This window comes from Rhincodon typus, chromosome 35 (assembly GCF_021869965.1).
Source record: "Rhincodon typus isolate 14 chromosome 35, sRhiTyp1.1, whole genome shotgun sequence".
Classification (NCBI taxonomy): domain Eukaryota; kingdom Metazoa; phylum Chordata; class Chondrichthyes; order Orectolobiformes; family Rhincodontidae; genus Rhincodon; species Rhincodon typus.
Window position 1 is genome coordinate 14,973,899 of NC_063366.1, and position 26,499 is coordinate 15,000,397.

At 43.1% G+C, this 26,499-nt stretch overlaps 2 protein-coding genes across 8 annotated transcripts in view; one reads left to right on the forward strand and one right to left on the reverse strand.

Annotated features, from left to right (window-relative positions):
* The window catches only part of LOC109938910 (RNA-binding protein 4B-like), a 204,992-nt gene that overhangs the window by 76,708 nt on the left and 101,785 nt on the right, over positions 1–26,499 (forward strand). For 2 of the 3 annotated variants that reach the window (XM_048616961.1, XM_048616962.1), the window contains one exon: positions 22,206–23,168. The exons of the other annotated variant lie outside the window; for it this stretch is intronic. In XM_048616961.1, coding sequence (XP_048472918.1) covers positions 22,206–22,216 — 11 coding nt within the window. In that variant the 3' untranslated portion in view covers positions 22,217–23,168. Of the gene's footprint in view, positions 1–22,205; positions 23,169–26,499 lie in introns of those variants that run through there. 3 annotated transcript variants of the gene reach the window in all.
* LOC109935413 (signaling lymphocytic activation molecule-like) overlaps positions 12,743–26,499 on the reverse strand; it is a 44,305-nt gene continuing 30,548 nt past the window's right edge. The window contains exons 5-7 of one of the 5 annotated variants that reach the window (XR_007265624.1): positions 25,945–26,018; positions 17,818–18,062; positions 16,921–17,032 (exon numbers count right to left, since the gene is read on the reverse strand). Coding sequence is in view for 3 of the 5 variants with exons in the window: in XM_048616963.1 (XP_048472920.1) it covers positions 16,883–17,032; positions 25,945–26,018 (224 nt within the window). In the remaining 2 variants the exon portion in view is untranslated. Of the gene's footprint in view, positions 17,033–17,817; positions 18,063–25,944; positions 26,019–26,499 lie in introns of all 5 variants that reach the window. The other 4 variants (XM_048616963.1, XR_007265625.1, XM_048616964.1 and 1 more) reach the window with 4 other exon arrangements.

Below are 26,499 nucleotides of genomic sequence, written 5' to 3' on the forward strand. Positions count from 1 at the left end.
CAGAGACAGTATGTTCCTGTTAGGGTGAAGGGCAAGGCTGATAGTGTAGGGAATGCTGGATGACTAGAGAAATTGAGATTTTGGTCAAGAATAAGAAGGAAGCATATATCAGACGTAGACAGCAGGGATGGAGTGAATCCCTAGAAAAGTATAAAGGCAGTAGGAGTAGACTTGAGATGGAAATCAGGAGGGCAAAAAGGGCACATGAGATAGCTTTGGCAAATAGGGTTAAGAAGAATCCAAAAAGATTCTACAAATACATTAAGATAACTAGGGAGAGAATAAGGCCCCTTAAAGATCAGCAATGTCACCTACTTGTGGAACCGCAGGAACTGGGTGAGGTACTGAACGAGCATGTTGCAACAGTGATTCCTGTGGATAAGGATATGGAAGATATAGATCATGGGAAATAAATAGCAACACCTTGAAAAATGTCCGTATTACAGAGGAGGAGGTGTTGGACATCTTAGAACGCATAAAGGTGGATAAATTCCCAGGACCTGATTACATGTACCCTCGAACTCTGAGGGAAGTGATTGCTGGGCCCCCTTCTGAGATATTTATGTCATTGATAGCCACAGGTGAGGTGCCGGAAGCCTAGAGCTTAGCTTATGTTGTGCCACTATTTAAGAAATGTGGTAAGGAAATGTCAGGGAAATATAGACTGGTGAGCCTGGCATTAGTGGTGGGCAAATTTTTGGAGGGAATCCTGAGGAACTGTAGTTACAGATATTTGGAAAGACAAGGACTGATTAGGGATAGTCAGCATGGCTTTGTGTGTGGGAAATTGTGTCTGACTAACTTGATCGAGTTTTTTGAAGAAGTAACGAAAGGATTGATAAAGGCAGAGCACTTGATGTGATTTGTATCTCAGTAAAAAACTTCAGTATATGAAATTTCCGAACCAGGAGTGTATAGTTAGAAATCTGCAGGCTATTAAAAGCTGAGAAAGTCTCACGCTCTAGGTTAGTGAGTATTCGGTTAGATTCCTTTGCAGTTCACAGGAAAGAACTGGGGAGAAACTGGGGAGATTTGATAAAGAGGGGTAATTTCTCTGTACTTGAATCTCTGTAACAGCTAGTGTTACTACACCATAACAATTCTGTGATTCTCTGTTGACAAATAGAAAGATTGTCGTTTGCTGTGTGTTTTAAGATCTTTCAAACTATGTTCTATATTTAAATTGCTTAATGTACTTCTTTTGTATAATAACAATCTGTTGTTAAAGAAACTCTGCAGCTTTATGTGACTATGTTTCAGTAAATGACCACACATTAAATAAACAAAAAAATGATCTCATCAAGCCAGATTCCAAATAGAAAAATCTGACTTTTCCAGCCGTATCATCAGCTGAGATCATAACTTTTTTATGCATTCATGAGATGTGGATATTGCAGACCAGGCCAGTATTTGTTGCTCAGAGGGAAGGTGAGAGTCAGCCACATTGCTGTGGGTCTGGAGTGGAATGTAGGTCACACCAGATAAGACTGACAGATTTCCTTCCTTAATGGCATTTATGACGCAGATGGGATTTTCTGACCACCAGCAATGGTTTCATGGTAATCATTAGACTACTCATCCCAGATTTTTATTGAATTCAAATTCCACCATCTGTCATGGCAGGATTTGAACCTGGGTGAACATTACCTGGGTTTCGGGATTATCTTTAATAATAATAATACCACTAGGCCATCACCACCCCTCAAATTATCTTGTAATTTCATTCAATTGCACAAATCCCTTACTCATTACACCATCATCAGTGCTTCAATTAGCTAGGTCGTAAGTCTGGAATTTCCTGCTTAAATTTTTTGCCTCTCTCTCTGTTTTCCTCCTTTAAGACGCTTCTTAAAATGTTGATCTTGATTTAATGTGGCTCAAATACTTTTGTTTATATTTCCCCAATAGACTTGCTCCATCACATCCAGTATTCCAATGTTCAACCTTCTTTAAGTGAGATTTACTGCATGGAATTTTATTTCACTAAACTGTAATGGTTCACAAAAATAAAGAACTGAAATAAACCAAAGTGAGCATTGGCAATCTTCACCTGCAGCACAGGGTAGGTTGGTGTCTTTCATAATGCAAATAATAATTGTCAGATGCATGTAGTCATTTCTATATATTTTTCATGCTTATCATAAACATGTTTACATCAACATTGAGCTCCTTTCTGTCATACGTGATGGTTGGGTTGGGTCTTTTACCATGCTGCTTAATTCTGGTACGTAGCTAATGGCATGCAGGATAGTCCAGGCCTCTGGATTACAAAACCAATGAAATAATCATTAAATTACCCAGCCAATAATAATAATACCATAGGTAATATCTGGCTTTGTGTTTTAAGAGTTTAAAAAAACAGGAGGTCTGAAAAGACAGGCTGACATGTGAACATTGCTGATATTCCTTATGTGTCAATTGTATGGCAGATTAGAAAACAGAGATTTTCAAAAGCTACAGTGAGAGCACCTGAATATGATTTTTGGATGATTCCCATTATTAGAGTTAAAACTGCTTTTGGAATGATACATTAGGAGGTAAAAAGTAAGAAGCAGTACTTGAATCCTTTAATATAACTTTTGCACAGTGAAAGCAATTGGTCATAGCACCAAGGAAGCTGATCCACTTCTGGGGATGTGCTCTGCACCTGGCAACCCCTCCAAGTACAATGCATGAGGCATGCCATCTTGAGAAGGATGAATGATCAGCCATTCCCTGCATTTTCCAGAAGTAGCTGAATTGATTCTATGCACTCATCATACAGCCTGACTGACTGATGTGATAACCTTTGCATAATACAGATTTGTACATGACACAGCAAAAAACAGGAATTCAGCTGTATGTTGAGATTAGCACGAACATTTCTTACAGGACCAGGCTCCTAACCTGTTGCTAAAGTGATTTTTAATTTCTACTCTTGTAATGTCTCTGAAAGTGCAGTGAAGTGTTCTTGAACGTGTTTTGGTGAGTTCTTGGATTTGGCAGAGAGTGTTGCTACATCCTCGTAGTGAGGGTACAGGATTTGGTGAATGGTCGACTATTCATACTAAGGTTGCAACAGGAATGGGGGTTGTAGTAGCAGTACTTGGTCTGCAGGATGATGGGGAAACGTAGTAGAAGAGGCTATGGGGTGGGCAGTTATTTTGGAACTGCATTCTGTAGTGATTGTAATGGGGTCAGCCAGCTGGATATCTTAGATTATGAAACAAAAACAGAAGCTGCTGGAAAAGCTCAGCATATTCAGGTGCTCTCACTGTAGCTTTTGAAAATCTCTATTTTCTAATCTTGACACATAAGGAATATCAGCAATGTTCACATGTCAGCCTGTCCTTTCAGACCTCCTGTTTTTTAAACTCTTAAAACACAAAGCCAGATATTACCTATGGTATTATTATTATTGGCTGGGTAATTTAATGATTATTTCATTGGTTTTGTAATCCAGAGGCCTGGACTATCCTGCATGCCATTAGCTACGTACCAGAATTAAGCAGCATGGTAAAAGACCCAACCCAACCATCACGTATGACAGAAAGGAGCTCAATGTTGATGTAAACATCTTTATGATAAGCATGAAAAATATATGGAAATGACTACACGCATCTGACAATTATTATTTGCATTATGAAAGACACCAACCTACCCTGTGCTGCAGGTGAAGATTGCCAATGCTCACTTTGGTTTATTTCAGTTCTTTATTTTTGTGAACCATTACAGTTTAGTGAAATAAAATTCCATGCAGTAAATCTCACTTAAAGAAGGTTGAACATTGGAATACTGGATGTGATGGAGCAAGTCTATTGGGGAAATATAAACAAACGTATTTGAGCCACATTAAATCAAGATCAAGGTTTTAAGAAGCGTCTTAAAGGAGGAAAGACAGAGAGAGAGGCAGAAAATTTAAGCAGGAAATTCCAGACTTAAGACCTAGCTAATGTGAAGAGAAATCAGAGTTAACATCTTGTGTCCGGTGACCCTTCCTCACACCCTTCTAAGGGTCTTTGAACCTGAGACGTTAACTCTGATTTCTCTTCACAGATGTTGCCAGACCTGCTGAGCTTTTCCAGAAACTTCTGTTTTTGTTTATGATTTACAGCATCCTCAGTTCTTTCGGTTTTTTTCATAGAATAGGAGTTCCCAGATTAAGGCTATTGATCTGGTCCAATCAGGGAGCCCTGGCTGATAGATTAAAAGAGAGTGTCAGAGATTCTGTCTCTGTAGCAGCTGACTCTGGAGGCAGTACTAAAGTCAAGGACTGTTCATGTGCACATAAAGAGTGACTTGTTGACAGGATATCGGCTTCTGTGGAGTTATTTCAGATTCCACGATATAATTGACAAGAGTCTGCATGCCAGGCCAACCAAGACACATGGCATCTTGGTGTGCATGACCTTCAACTTTCTTCAGTTTGCTGCCTCATTGAGCTGCTCGTACAACATCATTGTAGCAGGACCAATCTACTAATGCCCTTTCTGATGAACTGGCAAATAAAACAATGTTTACGCTACTTTTGTTGTAGCTTATTTATGGCTGATGACTCACTGTGGTGCAGATTTCTGTGAGGCCTCTTTACTGGTTATTTTGCATTGCTCTGTCTTCCACTTGTCTGGGCAACTGGAAACTCTTGGGTATCTCAAAGCAAAGAATCAGAAAGAAAGGGTGGAATGAAGGAAAATCGATGGAAGAAGTGAATGGTCACATCATCCACAGCTCGGTTATCATGTTAGGTATGAAGATGAGGTTGAACATTCATTGAAAAATGACATAAGTATGAACACACATAATCTTCACTATTCTCATTGATGCTAGATGACTTCTGATCATCGATATGACGTTGTTAGACTTTTGTGGAAGCATTGTCAGCTACTTAGGTCAAGGCACTGGGAATTCATGTCCCTGGTCACCTATTTCCAGTCTCTTCTGAGTGTTGTTCTGTAAAAGCCCTGACCCCCTGTAGAACCATGGTGTCTCTCCTCTTGCCCATCTCTACCATTAAATTCTTTCACTAGCCTTCTTTCTGCTAATGTGTCCTGTTTTCTTTGTCTGGGGAGGTGGCAGGTAGTGATATTGTGAGCGGGCTAGCAATCCAGAGAGCTGACACCCTGGGGACAAGTGTTCAAATCCAATTACATCAGCTTGTAGAATTTAAATGTAATTAATAAATCTGGCATTGAAAGTTAGTCTCAGTAATGGTAATTATCAATTGTTGTAAAAATCCATCTTGTTCACTAATGTCCTTCAGGGAACGAAATCTGTCATCCTTATCTGGTCAGTCCTACGGGTGACTTCAGACCCACAGCAAATTCTTAACTACCCTCTGAAATGGCCAAGCAAGGCATTCAGTTCAAGGGTCATTACAGATGGGCAATGTCAGCCATGCCAGTCAAGCCCACATACTATTAAAGAATAAAGAAACAACATATTCATCAGTCTCCTGTTGATCAGTGCAACTTCACTGCATAATAGCAGGCTGCCTTAAGAACAAATGGTGAGCTGGACCATGTACACCAAATATAATGTTGTTCATTACTTTTCTGAATGCTAAGGCAGCCAGTAACACAGAAGCCATGCTGTCGACCTTCAACACAACATTGGTAGCATGGGAATTGCAATTTCCGTGCTCGATAATTGGTGCTATCCGGTTTTAGCTCAAAACATCTGCACATGAACTTTTTGTTTCTTTTCCAGTAGGGCTAGGAATTTCTCCCATTTACCTGACTAAACTCTGTGAAATTGCAGGAAGTGATAATGATATTCTAAAAAAGCCATATAAGTTTGATTGTTACAGTTGGAACTTTCAATCTGTACGAAGTTTGTGGTTTCACATGGATGAGTAAACCGAAAGAGTGCAATTTCCTGTTAATGTTTTGACCTGCTATGCAGTATTAACAAAACAGCTCACCATAGACTTGAGACAACAAGGTGCAGGGCTGGATTAACACAGCAGGCCAAGCAGCATCATAGGAGCAGAAAGGCTGACGTTTCGGGCCTAGACCCTTCATCAGAAAAGCCCAAAGCGTCAGCCTTTCTGCTCCTATGATGCTGCTTGGCCTGCTGTGTTCATCCAGCCCTGCACCTTGTTGTCTCGGACTCTCCAGCATCTGCAGTTCCTATTATCCTCCTTCACCATAGACTTGGTTTGTCTCAGTTCGGTTATGTTTATTGTTGTGAAGACTATTTGGCCTCCATGTTTATTGAGAAGCAGCTTTTATATTCGAGAAATTATGCTCCTATGTTGTGTGAGTATTTGAATTCATATGGCAGAAAAAGTTAATGTAACTCTTTTTGGATAACAGGTATAGGTACAAAAGCAAAATGATTATTCTCCAAATCTTACTTGTTCATAACCTGTTAGTTTAGACATGTTTTCATCTACAGGTAGAACTTGCTTAGAGGTAACCTGCTTACAGATGCTGAATTGCAGAGGTGAGGTTTTTGACATCCATTTTTTTTGCAGCAGTGGGAGCAGTGAGAGCGAGGACCAGGGGGCTGCCGGGAAGGTAAGTTTCCCAGTTAAAAACTTACCTCGTGCAATCAGCGGCCTCCATTTTTTGCAGCAGCAGCAGCGGGAGCAGTTAGAGCGAGGACCAGGGGGCTGCTGGGCAGGTAAGGTCTTCATTTCGGCAGCGGAGCTGAGTGGGAGCGGTCAAATTGCGCTCTTGGAAGGTGAGTGAACTGATATATTTGGGCAGTGGCTAAACCCAAGACGCTACACAAGTGGTGTCTCCCACCCGCCCTCCTCCCCTGACCAAAAAAAAGACTCTCTGGTGTGTTGATAAGGTGTTTTTCTTTTTCCTTTTTTTTAATCGTTGGCTGGTAAGTAGAGTGATTTGGTACGAATTTTTTTCATTTCATTTATCTAGTATTTGATATCATAGTAGGACTAAGTTAAGCTTAAGAGTAAAAATGGCAGGAGATCCCAGACCCGTGTTATGCTCCTCTTGCTCAATGTGGGAGCTCAGGGACGCGATTGATGTCCCTGAATCCTACATGTGCAGGAAGTGTGTCCAACTGCAGCTCTTGTTAGACCGCATGACGGCTCTGGAGCTGCAGATGGACTCACTTTGGAGCATCTGCGATGCTGAGGAAGTCGTGGATAGCACGTTCAGCAAATTGGTCACACCGCAGATTAGGATTGCTGAGGAAGAAAGGGAATGGGTGACCAAAAGGCAGAAAAAAAGCAGGAAGGCAGTGCAGGCGCCCCCTGCGGTCATCTCCCTCCAAAACAGGTATACCGTTTTGGACACTGTTGGGGGAGATGGCTCACCAGGGGAAGGTAACAGTAGCCAGGTTCATGGCACTGAGGCCGGCTCTGCTGTACAGAAGGGTGGGAAAAAGAGTGGAAGGGCTATAGTCACAGGGGATTCGATTGTAAGGGGAGTAGATAGGCGGTTCTGTGGTTGAAAACGAGACTCCTGAATGATATGTTGCCTCCCAGGTGCACGGGTCGGGGATGTCTCAGATCGACTGCAGGACATTCTGAAGGGGGTGGGTGAACAGCCAGCTATCGTGGTGCATATAGGCACCAATGATATAGGTAAAAAACGGGATGAGGTCCTACCAGCAGAATTTAGGGAGTTAGGAGCCAAGTTAAAATGTAGGACCTCAGACGTAGTAATCTCAGGATTGCTACCAGTGCCACGTGCTAGTCAGAGTAGAAATGAAAGAATAGGGAGGATAAATGAGTGGCTTGAGAATGGTACAGGAGGGAGGGGTGCAGATTTTTGGGACATTGGGACCGGTTCTGGGGGAGGTGGGACTATTACAAATCGGACGGTCTACACCTGGGCAGGACTGGAACCAATGTCCTAGGGGCTGCTTTTGCTAACGCTGTTGGGGAGGGTTTAAACTAATGTGGGAGGGGGATGGGAACCAAATGAGGAGGTTAGTGGACAATAAAGAGGTAGTAACTGAAGCCTATAAGGAACTAGATAATGAAGTCACTGTGACTAAGGGGAAGAGTAGGCAGAGAGCAGATGATGAACACAAAGGGACAGGTGGTCTGTGGTGCATTTGTTTAATGCGGGAACAGTAGTAGGTAGTAGATGAACTTAGGGCTTGGATTAGTACCTGGGAGTATGATGTTATTGCTATTACTGAGACTTGGTTGAGGGAAGGCAAGATTGGCAACTAAATATCCCAGGATATAGATGCTTCAGGCAGGATAGTGAGGGAGGTAAAAGGAGTGGAGGAGTTGCATTACTGGTCAAAGAGGATATCACAGCTGTGCTGAAGGAGGGCATGATGGAGGACTCAAGCAGTGAGGCAATATGGGCAGACCTCAGAAATAGGAAGGGTGCGGTAACAATGATGGGGCTGTATACAGGCCTCCCAACAGCGAGCGTGAGATAGAGGTACAAATATGTAGACAGATTATGGAAAGATGTGGGAGCAACAGGATGGTGGTGATGGGAGACTTTAGTTTTCCCAACATTGACTGGGATTGACTTAGTGTTAGGGGTTTAGATGGAGCAGAATTTGTAAGGAGCATCCAGGACGGTTTTCTAGAGCAGTATGTAAATAGTCCAACTCAGGAAGGGGCCATACTGGACCTGGTGTTGGGAATGAGCCCGGCCAGGTGGTTGAAGTTTCAGTAGGGGATTACTTTGGGATTAGTGATCACAATTCCGTAAGTTTTAGAATACTGATGGACAAAGACGAGAGTGGTCCTAAAGGAAGAGTGCTGAATTGGGGGAAGGCCAACGATAGCAAAATTCAGCAGGAGCTGGGGAATGTGGATTGGGAGCAGCTGTTTGAGGGTCAATCCACATTTGATATGTGGGAGGCTTTTAAAGAGAGGTTGATTAGAGTGCAGGACAGACATGTCCCTGTGAAAATGAGGGATAGAAAGGGCAAGATTAGGGAACCATGGATGACAGGTGAAATTGTGAGACTAGCAAAGAGGAAAAAGGAAGCATACATAAGGTCTAGGCGACTGAAAACAGACGAAGCTTTGGAAGAATATCGGGAAAGTAGGACCAATCTGAAACAAGGAATTAAGATGGCTAAAAGGGGTCATGAAATATCTTTAGCAAACAGGGTTAAGGAAAATCCCAAAGCCTTTTATTCATACATAAGGAGCAAAAGGGTAACTAGAGAAAGGGTTGGCCCACTCAAGGACAAAGGAGGGAAGTTATGCGAGGAGTCAGAGAAAATGAGTGAGATTCTTAATGAGTACTTTGCGTCGGTATTCACTGAGGAGAAGGACATGACGGATATTGAGGTTAGGGATAGATGTTTGATTACTCTAGGTCAAGTCAGCATTAGGAGGGGGGAGGTTTTGGGTATTCTAAAAGGCATTAGGGTGGACAAGTCCCCAGGTCCGGATGGGATCTATCCCAAGTTACTGAGAGAGGTGGGAGAGGAAATAGCTGGGGCCTTAACAGATATCTTTGCAGCATCCTTGAGCATGGGTGAGGTCCCGGAAGACTGGAGAACTACTAGTGTTGTCCCCTTGTTTAAGAAGGGTAGCAAGGATAATCCAGGTAATTATAGACCAGTGAGCCTGACGTCAGTGGTGGGGAAGTTGCTGGAGAAGATACTGAGGGATAGGATCTATTTACGTTTGGAAGAAAATGGGCTTATTAGTGATAGGCAGCATGGTTTTGTGCAGGGAAGGTCATGTCTTACCAACTTGATAGAATTCTTTGAGGAAGTGACAAAGTCGATAGACGAGGGAAGGGCTGTGGATGTCATATACATGGACTTCAGTAAGGCATTGGATAAGGTTCCCCATGGTAGGCTGATGGAGAAAGTGAAGTCTCATGAGGTCCAGGGTGTACTAGCTCGATGGATAGAGAACTGGCTGGGCAACAGGAGACAGAGAGTTGTAGTGGAAGGGAGTTTCTCAAAATGGCGAACTGTGACCAGTGGTATTCCACAGGGATCTGTGTTGGGACCACTGTTGTTTGTGATATACATAAATGATCTGGAGGAAGGTATAGATGGTCTGATTAGCAAGTTTGCAGATGACACTAAGATTGGTGGAGTAGCAGATAGTGAAGGGGACCGTCGGAGAATGCAGCAGAATACAGATAGATTGGAGAGTTGGGCGGAGAAATGTCAGATGGAGTTCAATCCAGGCAAATGCGAGGTGATGCATTTTGGAAGATCCAATTCAAGAGCGAACTATATGGTAAATGGAAAAGCCCTGGGGAAAATTGATGCACAGAGAGATCTGGGTGTTCAGGCCCATTGTACGCTGCAGGTGGCAACGCAGGTGGATAGAGTGGTCAAGAAGGCATACGGCATGCTTTCATTCATCGGATGGGGTGTTGAGTACAAGAGCTGGCAGGTCATGTTGCAGTTGTACAGGACTTTGGTTCAACCACATTTGGAATACTGCGTACAGTTCTGGTCGCCACATTACGAAAAGGATTTGGATGCTTTGGACAGGATGCAGAGGAGGTTCACCAGGATGTTGCCTGGTATGGAGGGCGCTAGCTATGAAGAGAGGTTGAGTAGATTAGGATTATTTACATTAGAAAGATGGAGGTTGAAGGGGAACCTGATTGAGGTCTACAAAATCATGAGAGGTATAGACAGGGTGCATAGCAAGAAGCTTTTTCCCAGAGTGGGGGAACTCAATTACTAGGGGCCACGGTTTCAAGGTGAGAGGGGAATAAGGGAGATATGCGTGGAAAGTTCTTTATGCAGAGGGTGGTAGGTGCCTGGAATGCGTTGCCAGCGGAGATGGTAGAGGCGGGCACGATAGCATCATTTAAGATGTATTTAGACAGATACATGAATGGGCAGGGAGCAGAGGGATACAGATCCTTGGAAAATAGGCAACAGGTTTAGAGGACCGGGATCGGCGCAGGCTTGGAGGGCCGAAAAGCCTGTTCCTGTGCTGTAATTTTCTTTGTTCTTTGTTGTTCTTTGTTTGAGGCTGGATTTGACAAAGTATGGCATCAAGGAGCCCTAGTAAAACTGGAGTCAGTGAAAATCAGGAAAAATTATCTATGGTTGGAGTTATACCTTCTACATAAGATGTTTGTGGTTCTCAAAATGCAATTATCTCAGTGTCAGGACATCACTGTGGATGTTCCTCAGGGTAGTTTTTTCACTCAATATGATTAGAGACATTATGGCACACCTATGGAGCAGGTGGGACTTGAACTCAAGCCTTCTGGCCCAGAGGTAGGGACTTTATCACTGTGCCAAAAGCCCTTGTTCCTCAGGGTAGTGTTCTAGTTCCAACCATCCTCAGCTGTTTCATCAATGTAGTTCCCTCCATCATTAGGTTAAAACTGGGGAGTTTTGCTGATGTTACAAAATTCAGCACCATTTGTGTCTCCTCAGATACAGAAACAACTCCTGTCCAGGTGCTGCAAGATCTGCACAACATCTGATAAGTCTCAAAGAACATTCTTGCTACCCAAGTGCCAGGCATTCCTTCCCACAATTAATGCAAGCATAGAACACTTACCATGCAATACGTGATGCGAGTGTAAAGCAGTGACAGTGAGAGATTAAAATGATAAAATATGGAAGTAAACTTCAAGTCAGTTATTTGATTTTAATCTTTCAAGAAGTGTAGGCATTGGTCATCCATAATTGCCCTGTAGAAGGTAGTGAGGAGCTGCCTTCTTGAATTGCTGGAGACCACTGTGTGTAGACACACCCACATTGCTGTTAGGAAGTGAGTTCCAGGATTCTAACCCAGCAAGACTATCTCCAACAAGAGAAACTCTCACCATTTCCCCTCAGCTTTCCATAGCTTTCGAATACTCAGTCTCCCACTGTCTGAAGCTTATCATTGGTCAGAAACTGAATTGAACCAGCTACAAAAGCAACTCAGAGGCTAGGAATTCCACGATGAATACTTTACCTTATGTTTCCCCAAAGTTTATCCATCATGTACAAGGCACAAGTCAGGAGTATGATGGAATATTCCCCACTTGCCTAGACAGATGCAGCCTGAGAAACATTGAAGAACACCATCCAGGATAAAGAAACTCACTTTATTCGCACCCTGTCAACCACTTTGAAATTCACTTGCTTCACCATTGACCCACAGTGACAGCTGTGAATACCATCTACATAATGCACTGCAGAAATTCACCCAGACTTCTTCAATAATACCCTTCAAATTCACAACATCTATTACCCAAAAGGATAAGGGCAGCGGATGCATGGGAACATCAGGATCTCACCAAACCACACACCATCCTAATCCTGAACAATACTGCTGATCCTTCACTCTCGTAGGGTGAGCATCCTGGAACTCATTAGCAAAAAAGCATTGTGGGTGTATCTGACCCTGGGGTCTACAGTAACTAAAGATGACAGTTCACCTCTGCCTTCTCCAAGGCCATAAATGCTGGCCTAGCCATGAATCCGTAACCCATGAGGGAATAAAAGCAACCCACCTGAGATTCACTTCCATGCCGTATCATCTTAATCTTTCATTGTCACTGCTTTACGCTCACATCACCAGTCACATGGTAGAAAAATTCTGTACTTGCTGTAATTGTGGAACAGATAGTAACTGCATGGCTGGGTGTTGTTGCAGAATCTTTCAAATCTTTGCATATAGCTTCTGTTTGTTGTAGTGCTGTTTTAGCCTGGCTGAGAATTGGTTGCTGTCCAAGCATTGTTTCACATCTCCAAGTCAAGGAGAAGGGTAAATAGTCATTAATTCTTACTTATTGGAATGTGCCATTTTCAGACTTCTCAGGGAGAATCCTTGATTCAGTCCACCTAGCCAGTCAAAGAATTACAGAACTGGAGCCAAGTCTTTACAGACTTTTATTTAGATTTTATTTATCATTAAAAATTTTATTTCGAGTCACACATTACAAATTGACAATTTTTACTCCTGGAAACTCTTTTGCAAAATATAGAACAAATTAATCAATTAACTTAAAAGGTATAGCATTTAAAGAAGCACTATAACATCACATAACATCGGATAGTCAAAGGAAATTTACACTTGGTTTTGGCAGGCGGGACAGGGCGTCAGCGTGGAATGATGCACTCCAACCCATTTAGAACCATAGGTTAGGTAAGGTGCGATATCATGTTGAAAGTAAGGTAGGCTGTGAGATTCAACAATACTTTTCATGGTCTGCTACCTGGACTGGTTACTGGCTATTATAGCCAGGCCAAGAAGGACTTCCAATCTGCAAACCCTGCCCAAGACGTAAACTACCTCATGAAAAACCTGAAACTCAAAGAGCCTTTTTCGAAAAAAATCTATTCATTCTTGGGTAATGCATTGCTGGCTAGGTCAGGATTTATTGCCTATCCTCAGTTGCCCAGAGGGCTGTTCAGGCTCAACCAAATTGTCATGGATCTGGAATCACATGTAGTCCAGACCAAGCAAGAACAGCAGATTTCCTTCCCTAAAGGACATTAGTGCACCAGACGGCTTTATTTTACGACAATTGACAGTGATTACAAGGTCACATTATATGAACTTTAATTCCCGATTGTATTGAATTTAAATTTCACCATCTGCTATGGTGAGATTCAAACCCCCTGTCCCCAGAACACTGGTCTGAGAATTTGGATTGTTAATCCACTTCATTTCCACTACACTACCATAATTATTTAACATATCCCATCCAGCAGGACGTAAACTAGCTTTGTGGATTAGCCATCCATTATAGAATCTTTCCTGTTTCCATTTCCCAGAAGGATCATGGCATCAGCTTTCCTTTAGGAAGTATATACATACGTATCCCATCAGGACTCAATTCACATATCAAAAATATCTAAACTAAAATCAATTTTGTGTTTTGCAGTTCTCTGTCTCGTATGATGCAGGGATGTAGCTGCCAGATATATCATCTCCAGTGCACATCAGACTGTACTTTCATTATTTTTGTCAAACATGAGTTCACTAGGTTTGAGATTTATGAAAATAAATCCTGAGTTGTGAAATGTTTTACCACCATTACTATCAAATTGCACCACGTCTTTCACTATGCTCTAAATCTGCGTATAGAACAAAACTTCATTTGTTGCCAGATGGGACTATTTCATTTAGAGATATCTCATTTTACCAAAAATTAGCTAAGTATCAGTTTCAGGGAGTTTCATAGAGGATTTGTCTCTCTGAGCTCTGGTAAGTTTTCTCATGCTATTCCCCACAAATTGCCTCGTTAACTATGCACTACCATTCGAAGGAGCCCCACTTGCATTGTGACGCACTCAGCAGTAATGAAAGTACCCTTAACACTGCCGTGACTTCCCAATATTCATGGTGCCATTTTAAAAAAAACGCAACCATGGTTAAGTCCTGTCAGTCAGGAGCTGAACTTCATGGTTCCTGTGTATGGGAAACTACCCCAGAAATTGCTGATAAAGAGAAGTTAGCTTCACATTAATTTGAAGGTCCTGGTGGACAGGGCGGTGCAGAGAAGTGCCATCCTCTAGCTTTAGGACCAGAGGAGACCATGACACCTCACCCTGCTAGCCTGGTCTGAAGTTGCCACCAAGGTTAGCGGAGTGTTCAAGGTCTGAAGAAACACTTTGCATGCTGCAAGAACTTTAATGATCTTTTCTACTCTGTGGGAATAACTGCCACTGTCTTCTGTATGCTCCCTCACACTCACTCTAACTCTGCTACTGCATCCACTGCCTACCAAGGCTCGTGGGCTACTACTCTTAAAATTGAATGCAGCATTTTCCCTCACTTGCATTCATGCACCCCAACCACAATCTGCGCCTCTCGTTCACTACTAATCCTGCATGTTCTCTTTGCACTGACTTGGAACACCTCACCTCCATTCATCATGCAGGGGCTATCAAGCTGTAGCTACCGCATCATTCTGGCTAATCATGAAAATTTCATGCTTTTACTGCCTGGTCTGAGATTGGACTTGAGCTTGGAAACTGTGGCCCACAATTGCGAATGCTACCGCTGCACCACAAGGCTTTCTCTTTTCATTGACGCTCTGAAATTAAAATTAATTTTAAAATTTCATCTCAGTTAGCAAATTAGTTAGCGGAGGACAGGGTTGTAAGCTCACAATATAGTTCATATTTTCTGAAGAACCTAACATATGGTTAATTGTATACCAATGTTTGTGGATGCTTATTTTTGTACCTGGCTTTGAAAGACTCTTGTTGAATGTGCAGCTGCTTGTAAATACAGCTATTGTGCGTTAAACACTTGAATACAATGAGAATACTTTCAGCACAAAGAGGAAGAGTGTCTCATTTCACAGGGTACTACAGTTTAGAGAAAAACATTATCCATGAGCTGTTTGTTGAATAAAACAGTTGGGGCTTTCCCAGCCCACCAGCTGCTTCCTCTCCTCCCTCACTATGAACAACAGAATGAGCATCTACTGAATGAGCAATGAATTTAGAAATAACCACATGATGGAGATGATTGCAGTTTTCAACTCATCCACAATACCACAATAGTCTTTTGGATACAAAATTGCCTTGAAGGGAGTAGTCAGAGGGTGGTGGTGAGGTTGTTTTTCAGACCAGAGGCCCTGTGACCAGGCAGTGTGCGGCAAGGATCAGTGCTCCACTACTTTTTGTCATTTATATTAATGATTTGGATATGAATATAGGAGGTGTGGTTAGTAAGCTTGCAGAAGACACAAAAACTGGGGTAGTGGACAGTGAAGAAGGTGTCTCAGAGTACAACGGGACCTTGATCAGATGGGCCAATGGGACGAGGAGTGGCAGATAGAGTTTAATTTAGATAAATCAGGGCAGGACTTATACACTTAATGGTCGGGTCCTGAGGAGTGTTACCCAGCAAAGAGACCTTGGGGTGCAGGTTCATAGTTACATGAAAGAGGAGTTGCACATAACAGGGTAGTGAAGAAGAAGTTTGGTACACTTGTGTTTATTGGTCATTGCATTGAGTAGAGGAGTTGGCATGTCGTGTTACAGCTGTACAACATATTGGTTAGGTCATTTTGGGAATATTGTTTTCAATTCTGTTCTCCCTGCTATAGGAAAGATGTTGTGAAACTTGAAAGGGTTCAGAAAAGATTTACAAGGATGTTGCCAGGATTGGAGGGTTTGAGCTGTAGGGAGAAGCTAAATAGGCTGGGGCGAGCTATTTTCTCTAGAACCTTGGAGGCTGAGGGGTGACCTTATAGAGGTTTACAAAATCATGAGATGCATGGATAGGCTGAATAGCCATGGTTTTTTTCCCCCAAGGTAGGGGAGTCCAAAACTAAAGGACATAGTTTTAAGGTGAGAGGGCAAAGATTTGAAAGGGACCTAAGGTGCAACTTTTTTCACACAGAGGGTGGGGTGTTTATGGAATGTGCTGCCAGTGGAGGCTGGTACAACTACAACATTTAAAAGGCATCTGGATGGATATGTGAATACAAAGGGTTTAGAGGGATATGGGACAAATGCTGACAAATGGACTAAATTAATTTAGGATATCTGGTCAGCATGGACGAGTAGGACCAAAGGGTCTGCTTCTGTGCTGTACAACTCTATTTTTCTATGACCTCTTTCCAGCTCATCTAATGAACTCTGTCTCTTGACCGTTTCACCAATTACTTGATTGTTTCCATGATCATCCTATATAACAGTGAAGCACTTTGGAAAGTGCAGTCATGTTAAAGATGCTATATAAATGTAAGGCATCACTGTATCTGAACCATGCCATACATACTTTCCTCATTTTCATTCTCTTGTTTCACCCAATGTGTTCTCTTCTCCTCATACTGATGGCTTTAGTGTGAATTTCCAATACTTACTGTTTTCATTTCCCTCATTTCATTCAGTCCCAAACATTGAGTCCTAAGTTCTTTCTTTGGCACTTGATCTACTTTCTCACAGAAGAGAACACATCCAAGTCAGCTGTAAAAACAAGAGCATGGCAAGCAAGAGACCACTGGAACTGTTAAGCCCATGTCAGGCTTCCTGTTATTTTCCGTATAGCAGTGGATATCAGTCAGGCATTGGTACTTGCTTCTTGTCCCTTCTCCGTCATGGGTGTTGACACATCCGGGTTGAATTTTATTTCATCGTATACTGTGGTAAGTTGAACTCCTCCACCTTGCTGCCTTTTGTTGATATCCAATTGACATAAATGTCCCTGGGACTTGAAAGAAAATAATTTAAGTGGAATATGGTGTTTATCATTAGGAATTGAACTTTGTTTATTATCAGAATACTTTCTGTCAAATGAATCAGCAAAATGTACAGCATTGTTCAATCGGCTGCTGCATACTATAGGAAAGCTTGATAATGTCAGGGTCATGGAGAAGGGGTGTTGCACTCTATGGTACTGCGATAGGGTTAGGGTTAGGGTTAGGGTTACTCTAATGTAGAGTAATATGAGGGAGTGCTCAAGTGGAGGGTAATTTGCTGGGAGTTTCGTGTTGTAAGGCTGCAGAGGTAGTTCTGCATTAACAGGGTATAAAGGGGTCAGGTCTGGAATATCAGGATACTATAGGAAGAGCTCTGATTTTTCATTAGTTCTTGACAATGTGACATTTAATTTTCATAGAATCATAGAATCCATCTAGTATGGAAAGAAGCCATTTGACCCATCAAAACTGCACTGATCGTCCAAAGACCATTCCATCTAGACCCAGCCCCTCCACCCTCTCCCCGTAACTCTGCATTTACCATGGCCAATCCACCTAACCTACACTTCTTTGGACATTGCAAGGCAATTTAGCACAGCCAATCCACCTAAATTGCGCATCTTTCGACTGTGGGAGGAAACCAGAGCACCCGCAGGAAACCCATGCGGACATAGGGAGAATGTGCAAACTCCACACAGTTACGCAAGGCTGGAATTGAACCGGAGTCCCTGGCACTGTGAGACTGCACTATTAACTACTGCTAAGCCAGTAATATACTTTCATTTCAGAAATGCACCTTTTCTCTTTCCTATCCATTGCACCATTAGATTGTTGACATATTAGTGGTCAGAGGCAGCACATTTGCTGAGAGTGTGCTGTTGAGTCTGTGACCAAGGTGAAGACCACACTGCTGCAGAGTTTATTAGCGAACCAATTTTGGGGAGAGTTTTGCAGTCTCAGTATGATGCCTTCAATTTTTATCCTCTTCTCATCAGGTAAATATATTCCTGTGGTTCCTCGTTCGATTAAAACCTGAATTTTCTGATATTAATACAGTTAGATTCACATAATTCTTTCTACTTTTAATTCCAGTTATTAAAACTTAGGACAGAGCAAGTGACAGAAACAGAGAAGATGACTAGCGCAGCCACAGGAACAGAAGCATGAGAGAAATTGAGGAATAAAATAGCAACCAAGGAGAGAGTGAGAGAAATATGAAAAGAACGAGTGAGAATTACACATAAAGTGAGTGAAGCAGATGAAAAAAAAACAAAGGAAAGAAAGGAAAATAAGATGCCAAGACATTGGCAGAATATTGGAGACATTAGAGATATTTTTAATCTAATACTGCAAGCCAGAATCCCATGGAATCAGATGGAAACTGAAAGAACTGCAGACACCGTAAATCAGGAACAAAAGCAGAAGTTGTTGGAAAAGCTCAGCAGGTCTGGCAGCATCTGTGAAGAAAAATCTCTGTTAACGTTTCGGGTCCGGTGACCTTTCCTTCTGCCAGACCTACTGAGCTTTTCCAGCAACTTCTGCTTTCGTTCTTGAATCAGATCGAACATTGCTTTTGCGCCCTGTTCAATATCATCCTGCATGGACTTCAACTGACCACAGCACTGCACCCAATTCAGTCAAGTTTCCATGTTGATGGGACCTACAGCATTAGAGGAACAGAAAATATTTTATTTTTAAAAAACTTCAGTCGGCCAAAATTAAAGAATTGTGGTAGTAACGCTTTAGTCCCCAGTTGGACAGTGAATGGCTGTAGGGATCTTATCGGAAATCTTAATTCTTTAACAGATTGTTCAAGGGTGTAAGTAAATGCAAGAGGTATACATAATATTGCTGATGTCAATTTTTTTATATGAGCAACAATACAACGCCTAAGTTGAAGGCAGAATAGTCATGAAGGAATGAGTGGCCCACTCCTGTTCCTATGTTAGTTCAATCCTTGACCACTACAATGTGGTTATGCAGGCCAATCAAGCAAATCTTGAAAACAGTAATTACATCTCTTGAATAAATCAAAAAACTGCGGATGCTGGAAACCTGAAACAAAAACTGAAAGTTTTGGAGGAACTCAGCAGGTCTGGCAGCATCTGTGGAGAGGAAACAGTGTTAAGTTTTGAGTTAATTCAAAACGTTAACTCCGTTTTCTCTCCACAGACACTGCCAGACTTGCTGAGTTCCTCCATCAATTTCTATTTTTGTATTAAGTCTCTCGAGCTGGCAGACCTTCGTCGGGGAATACTGTCAAAATGTTGATGCAACAATAATATATTGTCTGGAGGAGATGAAGAAAAAGCTGGTAGAATCTGAGCTTAGCAAATAAATGTGCATAAGTAAGGCATTTAATAAGCAATTAATAAGTAATACAATGGAGTCTGATTCAGAATACAGTAGTAGAAGAAGTGAAAGATGTCAGTAAGTCACTTTTGATGCAATGACAACTCCAGGAAAAACAGTAATAATACATTGGAAGAATGTAGTTTGGTCAGGGTATATGAACAAACATTGGGATTATGTTAGTAAACAGAGACAGCAGCAATGCAATATTAATACATTAATGAGAGTAATGACAGAGGACAGTGATAACACAAACAAAAACATTAACAGAACATTCTATATAGATTGAAAGTGGCAATAATACAGTTCCACCCATAGAAGCAATTAGGTAGAGGCACACTAAAGAAAGTTAGTGGCATGCTGGGCAGCATTTTAAAACTACTTCTCAGCAACTTTCAGATTCAGTCTAAGATTCTTCCCCAAGGCTTTTGGGTTCATTATGTCCCAATTCAATACATAGCTTTCACCCTCAAGTTTTAATGTACAATGCGACATGCTGGCACATGCATTTGAGACACGTCTGGTGTTAAATCCCTCCTTTGTCCGAGAAGCCAGGTGCTGGAGGATGGGGTTACAAGTCTTCCTGAAATCACTTATGTTGAGGCAGGCACCCCCCGAAAAACAAAAAATTAAAAAAAAAAAAAAAAAAAAATGCTGTCTTGTGATATGAAGTCATAGTTAGATCAGTAATAAAATATAAATTTGGTGTGAACTACGAGATGAATCTTCACCTTCCAACTCAAACAGGTCCTGATCAGGTAGGTAGAGCAGGGACAAATAGAATTCAGCCCAGAATGGTGTAAGGTAATACACTTGGGATGACGAACAAGTCAAGGAATCACACTATAAATGGCAGGACCCATTGTTTGGTTTATATTTGGTGTATATTCCACATATCTCTGAATGTAGCAGGGCAGGTAGATAAAGTAGTTAAGAAAGTAAATTGAAGAATTGGCTTGAATTGCCAGGGTACTTAATACAAGAGGAAGGAAATTATACTGGAACTGTTTGAAACTGCTGGTTTAGCCACCCTGGACTACTGCATGCATTTCTGATTTTTATATTATAGTAAGGATGTGGTTGAAATCGAGAGGACGCAGAAGAGATTTCCAAGGATGATGCCTCGGCTGGAGGGACTAAGGCATGAGGAAAGATTGGATCGACTGGGGTCATTTTCCTTGGAGCAGAGTGTTTGACAGGAAACCTCATAGATGTGTATAGATTATGAGAAGCAAGAGTATGATGCATAGGAAAGCTTTTTTTTTCCATTAATAGAGGAGTCAGTAACCAGGCACTTGGATTTATCCCATAAGTTAGAAGGCGGGAGGGCACTTGAGGAGAAATTTTTTCACTCAGTGCGAGGAGTCTAGAACCCACTGCCTGAAAGAAAAATGGTAAGAGTTTCTGATTCGACTTAAGCAGTATTCACTTGTGTTAGCCTTGAGGGCTGTGGGAGCAAGAGCTGAAAAAATGCGATTAATGCAGTCAGGTATTTGTTGACCAACATGGACACAATGGGACAAATGGCCTCCTCTGTGTCATAACTTCTATGAATCTGAGAGATATTTGTTCATGTCAGATCCTGTGGAATTGAGCACTGCCCTTGAAAGTGGAATGAACAAAGGCTCTTTTGTCAGTGTTGGCACCCTGCTGGTTCTGTTGTGCGTAAGACAAGCTTGCTTATAGTCAATTGTTCACCAGTATTATCTTACAAGTTATGCACTTTAGCTTTCAATGTACAGAGCCGAAATAATTTGCAATTTATCCAGCAGAATTTGACTAAGAACACTGCTTTGCATATGAGTTTGTACAATAAGTCATCAAAATCCATCTGGAGCAATGCAAAGCAAATGTAACTGCTAAAAGAATAATTCTTAGTTGATTAGCTTATCGAGAGGACAACTGCAAATGCTTAAAGCAAAGTGTTGTTTAAAACTGCATTCACGGCAAGATTACCACAGGTAGACAGTTCTTCAATCTATTCACGCTAAATCCACTATCATTCTTGTTAAAGGGCAGTACGGTGGCTCAGTGGTTAGCACTGCTGCCTCACAGCACCAGGAACCCGGGTTTAATTCCGCCCTTGGATAACTGTCTGTGTGGCATTTGCACATTCTCCCAGTGTCTGCATGGGTTTCCTCCGGGTGCTCCGGTTTCTTCCCACAGTCCAAATATGTGCAAGCTAGGTGGATTCCATGCTAAATTGCCCATAGTGTTCAGGGATGTGTAGATTAGGTGGGTTATACGGGGATGGGTCTGGGCGGGATGCTCGGAGGGTCGGTGTGGACTTGTTGGACTGAAGGGCCTGTTTCCACATTGTAGGGATTCTATGATAAAAGTTGCAGCTGAGATCCATTGTCAAAGTTTGCATTGTGTGTCATGTGGAGAGCCCAGTATCCTTGTCGCTGGGCCAGGAGGCCCGGATTCAAGACCCACCAATCCCAGAGGTGTTTCATTATCTGAGCAGGTTGATTAAAAACAAACACTTAGGGCTCTCGTGGTGCAGTGGTAGGAAGCCCCCTACCTCTGGGCCAGGAGGCCTGCGTTCAATTCCTACTTTCTCCAGAGCAGTGCCACAGAATATCTGCACAGATTGCAGGTCATGAGGGGTGTAGTGGTAGTGTCCCCACTTCTAAACCAGGAGACCTGGGTTCAAGTCCCATCTGATGTAGAGATGCAAGTCATGAAGACCTGGTTTCAAGTCCCACAAGTTCCAGATGGGTGTTGTAACATCCCTTATGACACTGTTTAGCAAAGTAACTAGTGTGTCATTAGGCTGTAGAATGGTATTCAGATTTCTAGCCCTTAATCTGATTTCTTTTTTAATTACAGATCTTCCATGAGGGAATACAGCCAAAACATTCCTCAGAGCACAGAAGCGCAGAATACCAATCGCAATCAGCTCTCTGGTGTGGGTGGATATGCTTTAAAGGGATTTTGACAGAAACTGGGAGAAGCTTATCCATCTACACTCATGCCTGGGCTGCTGATCTCCTCAGTGGAGAAACTGGCTGAAAATGAAATAAGAATTTGAAAAGGAAAAAAGAACAGGAGATCTGAGCTAGTTCGATATCTGTACCATCTTGTACAGTCAACAAGAAACTCAGGTTAAGGACAAAAACCAATAGTGACTGGAAGGAGCAGAAGGATCATTAGGAGACAATTAATAATGTCAAACTTGGGTTTTTATTCTTGTGAAGGTGTTAGAAGAAGCGAGTACTGAGGGAAAAAATGAGCACTGCAGTTTTCAGGCTCTGAAAAAGGATCAGCAGGAAAGAAAAGGGCGAGATTTTCTGACAAGTGACAATCTGCCACTCCTTATTTCTGATGAGAGAATTCAAATCAGGGCTCCTTCAGAAGTGTGCAGCTGTACTTCCATTCTGCTAGTTTTCTTATAGTGCAGAACTGCTGGGGGAAGGCAAACCACTTCCCCTTTCGCAGCGGGTCAGGAAAAATGTAAGTGGGTGGGAAGAGGCATGGAGGCAAATCAGGTCCGGAGCATGAAAGTTTGGGGAGAGAAAAAGAAGGGGGCGGAAGTGGATCATGTCCGAAGGAGGGAATGCATCCAAAGCAAGGACGGGTGGTGTCTGGTCTGGAGTTGGGGAAGGAGGTGAGGCAGGTCCCAAGGGGCAGAAGTAAATCAGGTCTGGACCAGGGAAAGGTGGTAGCACATCAGAGAATGGGCTAGACAGTAAGAGTGGAGGGTAACAAGGTGTAGAGCTGGATGAACACAGCAGACCAAGCAGCGTCACAGGAGCAGGAAGGCTGACGTTTCGGGCCTAGACCCTTCATCAGAAATAGGGGAGGGGCAGGGGGTTCTGAAATAAATAGGGAGAGAGGGGGAGGCGGATAGAAGATGGATAGAGAAGATAGGTGGAGAGGAAACAGACAGGTCAAAGAGGTGGGGATGGAGCCAGTAAAGGTGAGTGTGGGTGGGGAGGTAGGGAGGAGATAGGTCAGTCCAGGGAGGACGGACAGGTCAAGGGGGTGGGATGAGGTTAGTAGGTAGGAGATGGGGGTGCGGCTTGAGGTGGGAGGAGGGGATAGGTGGGAGGAAGAACAGGTTAGGGAGGCGAGGACGAGCTAGGCTGGTTTTGGGATGCGGTGGGGAGGGGGAGGGGAGATTTTGAAGCTTGTGAAGTCCACATTGATACCATTGGGCTGCAGGGTTCCCAAGCGGAATAGGAGTTGCTGTTCCTGCAAACTTGTGGCATCGTTGTGGCACTGCAGGAGGCCCAGGATGGACATGTCGTCTGAGGAATGGGAGGGGGAGTTGAAATAGTTCGCGACTGAGAGGTGCAGTTGTTTATTGCGAACCGAGCGTAGGTGTTCTGCAAAGTGGTCCCCAAGCCTCCGCTTGGTTTGCCCGATGTAGAGGAGGCCACAACGGGTACAGCGGATACAGTATACCACATTAGCAGAGGTGCAGGTGAACATCTGCTTCATGTGGAAAGTCTATTTGGGGCCTGGGATGGGGGTGAGGGAGGTGGTGTGGGGACAGGTGTAGCACTTCCTGCGCTTGCAGGGAAAAATGCCGCGTGTGGTGCGGCTGGAGGGGAGTGTGGAGCGGACAAGGGAGTCACGGAGAGAGTGGTCCCTCCGGAAAGCAGATAAAGGGTGGGGAGGGAAAAATGCCTTTGGTGGTGGGGTGGATTGCAGATGGCGGAAGTGTCGGAGGATGATGCGTTCGATCTGGAGGTTGGTGGGGTGGTACGTGAAGACGATGGGGGATTCTTTTTTGGTTGTATTGCGGGGACGGGGTGTGAGGGATGAGTTGCGGGAAATGTGGGAGACACGGTTGAGGGCGTTCTCGACCACTGAGGGGGCATGTTGCGGCCCTTGAAAAACAAAGGACATCTGAGATGTACGGGAGTGGAATGCCTCATCCTGGGAGCAGATGCGGCGGAGGCGAAGGAATTGGGAATAGGGGATAGCATTTTTGCAGGAAGGTGGGTGGGAGGAGGTGTTTTCTAGGTAGCTGTGGGAGTCGGTGGTCTTGAAATGGATATCGGTTTCTAGGCGGTTGCCCGAGATGGAGACAGAGGTCCAGGAAGGTGAGAGAGGTATTAGAGATGGTCCAGGTGAACTTAAGGTTGGGGTGGAAGGTGTTGGTGAAGTGGATGAACTGTTTGAGCTCCTCGTGGGAGCATGAGGCGGCACCGATCCAGTCATCAATGTAACGGAGGAAGTGGGGTTTAGGGCCAGTGTAGGTACGGAAGAGGGATTGTTCCACGTAACCGACAAGTCAAGTTAGGATTTGGGAATTTGTAAATAGTTTGGGGAGAGGTGTAGTTGAGAGTACGCGAGTTAAATATGGGGTTAGCAGTTAATACTCTCACTTATTTAGCTTCAGCGAACCCTCCAAATTTTCCGGTTTAAATTGCTACTTTCAGAGGGTTCCAAGTGTAGGGGAATTACCCAGCGGAATCTCCAATTTTTGGGACAATTCCTTGAGTGTTTGCAGTGATGAGAATCCCACAGGGTCCCCATGCACACCTCCCATCTATGCTGGAAAAACAACTGTTTGGACAACAGTAAGTCTAGGCCAGAGTGACAATAAAGAGACCAGTTCTTTACGAGGATCAAGAGATTAAAGTTCAGAATGCAACTCAACACATCAATATAACAAAAAGAGACTGGAAAAGTTGGAAGTTACGTGTTGGTGATCAGATAATGTTGGTATGAAGTCTGAGATGAGTGTGTGAAGGCTCCCCACCTATGTCCAGGTCCTATGATAAAAGGGGTACACCAGGCCCCAACATCCGGGGGTCTGGGGACTGCTGTTCTCAAGTCAGGGGCATGTCTGCTGTGCTTATAAATGGGGTTGGGGACCCAGGTCAAGAGTGGCACCTGTGCCTGTAATTTCAGTTTCTGCCCCTGCCTATATTCCGATCATCCTTCAAGATGAGAGGAACATATGAAAAAGAGAAAGTAAATTAGGAAAGCAATAGCTTTGTGTTATTACTAGAAACCACAGCCCCTGAACAACCCCCAAATGGAGGGGCTTTGGAGTAGTTGCATGATGCATAACTAATATAGAACATCCATAGCATAGGGGTGTCACGGGGACTCTGTGTTCAGCATTGCTGCCACACAGCGCCAGAGACCTGGGTTCAATTCCACCCTCAGACAAATGTCTGTGTGGGTTTCCTCAGGGTGCTCAGGTTTCATCCCACAGTCCAGAGATGTGCAAGTTAAGTGGATTGGCCAGGCTACATTGCCCATAGCGTCCAGGGATGTGCACGCTAGGTGGATTAGCCATGGCAAATGCAGTGTTGCAGGGATAGGGTGGGGGTGTTGAGTCTGGGTCGATGCTGTTGGTGGGGTGGGGGGAGGGTCAGTATGGATCGAATGGCCTGCTTTCAGTCTGTAGGGATTCTGTATCTATTTAATTCTATATATCTGTAACTAAATGTTTATATTACTGTATTTGAAATGGGTAAGCAACTTGCAGCTTTAAGCAATGTTGCTTTTCCCCATTAAACAGTCAAAAGAAGTTAATTGCTAGCCTAGAGAAAGCTGTAGAGAATGAGAGCAATAGACCCAACACAGCTTTGCTGCTTATACTAACCTGGTCCCTGGCATTGCTCGATCTCTTGATGTCAGCATACAGTGCTGGTTCACTTGTCCCCTCAGTATTAGGAGCTTTAAATAAAAATAATTGCTGTTGGAATTAAGTCTGGCATATCTATTTGTAAAATAAAAATAAATTCCCTCAAATTTTCTAATGTCATTCCTTTGCTAAAGGCAACCTTTATCGAAAAGCACAGCAGGGGAGCCTTTTTTGAGTAAAAGGCAAGACAGGAGTGTTTTTTTTAAAGCAATGCAGCGAACATATAATAAGGTTTTGGAGTAGATTTGACATATAATATTGGCCTAATCTGCCTTTGCTCTCATTGAAAATGTCTAAAATGTTGATATGCCACCTCAAGATCCCATCCAGTAATACTGGCATGTATTCCCACTTATTCACTGTCATCTGATGGATAGTGTGCAGTTATACTTGTTTAGTTATATGCTTCTATGGTGATTGTGTATTTTGGCTATTGTTAAAGTGAGGGTCCAAAGCTTGTCCACATGTAAAAAAAAATGAACACTTGAGAGGTTTTAAAGTCTTCCATTAATT